Source organism: Gregarina niphandrodes (assembly GCF_000223845.1).
Source record: "Gregarina niphandrodes unplaced genomic scaffold scaffold00271, whole genome shotgun sequence".
Taxonomy (NCBI): Eukaryota; Apicomplexa; class Conoidasida; order Eugregarinorida; family Gregarinidae; genus Gregarina; species Gregarina niphandrodes.
The window spans coordinates 1109-2081 of NW_011646031.1; the positions used below are offsets into that span (position 1 = coordinate 1109).

General features: G+C 43.8%; 2 protein-coding genes across 2 annotated transcripts; both read right to left on the reverse strand.

Moving 5' to 3' along the window:
* Positions 1-71: 71 nt before the first annotated feature.
* GNI_233220 (hypothetical protein) lies at positions 72-417 on the reverse strand (the record flags this gene model as incomplete). The annotated part of the gene is made up of 2 exons (XM_011135680.1): positions 72-122; positions 169-417. 2 exons carry the CDS (start codon positions 415-417, stop codon positions 72-74), a joined length of 300 nt encoding a protein of 99 aa, XP_011133982.1.
* Positions 418-439: 22 nt separating this feature from the next.
* GNI_233230 (putative polyprotein) lies at positions 440-874 on the reverse strand (the record flags this gene model as incomplete). The annotated part of the gene is made up of 2 exons (XM_011135681.1): positions 440-536; positions 627-874. 2 exons carry the CDS (start codon positions 872-874, stop codon positions 440-442), a joined length of 345 nt encoding a protein of 114 aa, XP_011133983.1.
* Between the last annotated feature and the right edge of the window lie 99 nt (positions 875-973).

Here is a 973-nt window from a genome sequence, read left to right on the forward strand (position 1 = left end):
TATTCGGGCTCTCAAATCTTCAGGGACAAACATGAGTCCACTCTTCGCATGAACGAGCAGATCTTCCTGTATTATGCACCCGTCTGGTACTGACGCAATTTCCTTAGCAGCATGAACAAATTCTTCAATCGATGGGAAATTGCTGTCTGCCTTCAGATTTGGTATTACACCCGTATCGACCTTCGACTTCGTCTTGATTGGAATAGATGCAACTTCTTCACCAATTAGTCGTTCTTGTTGTCTCGCAGCTCTATCTTCAATTGGTTTGATGTGACTTAGAGTATTTACCATACCAAGGTGTTTGTCGACGAATTCATCAGCAGCGGTGAAGTCAACATCTCTGGTAAATATATCAACTTGTTCTTGAGCTGTACCAGGATTGTACACGATCTTGAAGTCGAATTGTTGCAGAGCCATTGACCATCTAGCCAGGCGTGGTTTATCGATCTTCCATAACCATTGAAGTGGCTTGTGGTCTGATCTCACGGTAAAAGTTCTTCCAATTAAGTAAGGTCTGAAGGCAAGTATAAAGTGCACTACCGCGAAACCTTCAAGTTCGTAGATTGGCCAATTTCTTTCAGCAGGAGTTAGTCGGCGGGATCCAAAACGAACTGGATGTAAAGTACTTTCCTACGTCAAGTTGCATTAGGCAGGCACCAATTGCAGTAGTAGAGGCATCAGTGTCCAGGACATATGGCCACGAATGGTGAGGATTCGCCAGGCCAGGACATTCAGTTAACGCCTTCTGTAATTCTTGAAATGATGCTATTCTTTCATCGGTCATCTTGAATGGAACATCCTTCTGTAACAGCTCGTATAAAGGTCCAGCTATCTTGGCAAAATCCTTGATAAAATTGCGAAAGTAGCCAACCATACCTAGGAATCGTCGGACGGTAGTTGTATCATATGGTAGTTTAATGGCATTTATTGTCCTTGACCGTACTCTGTGGGAGGAGTGAGTCGTCCACCTTTG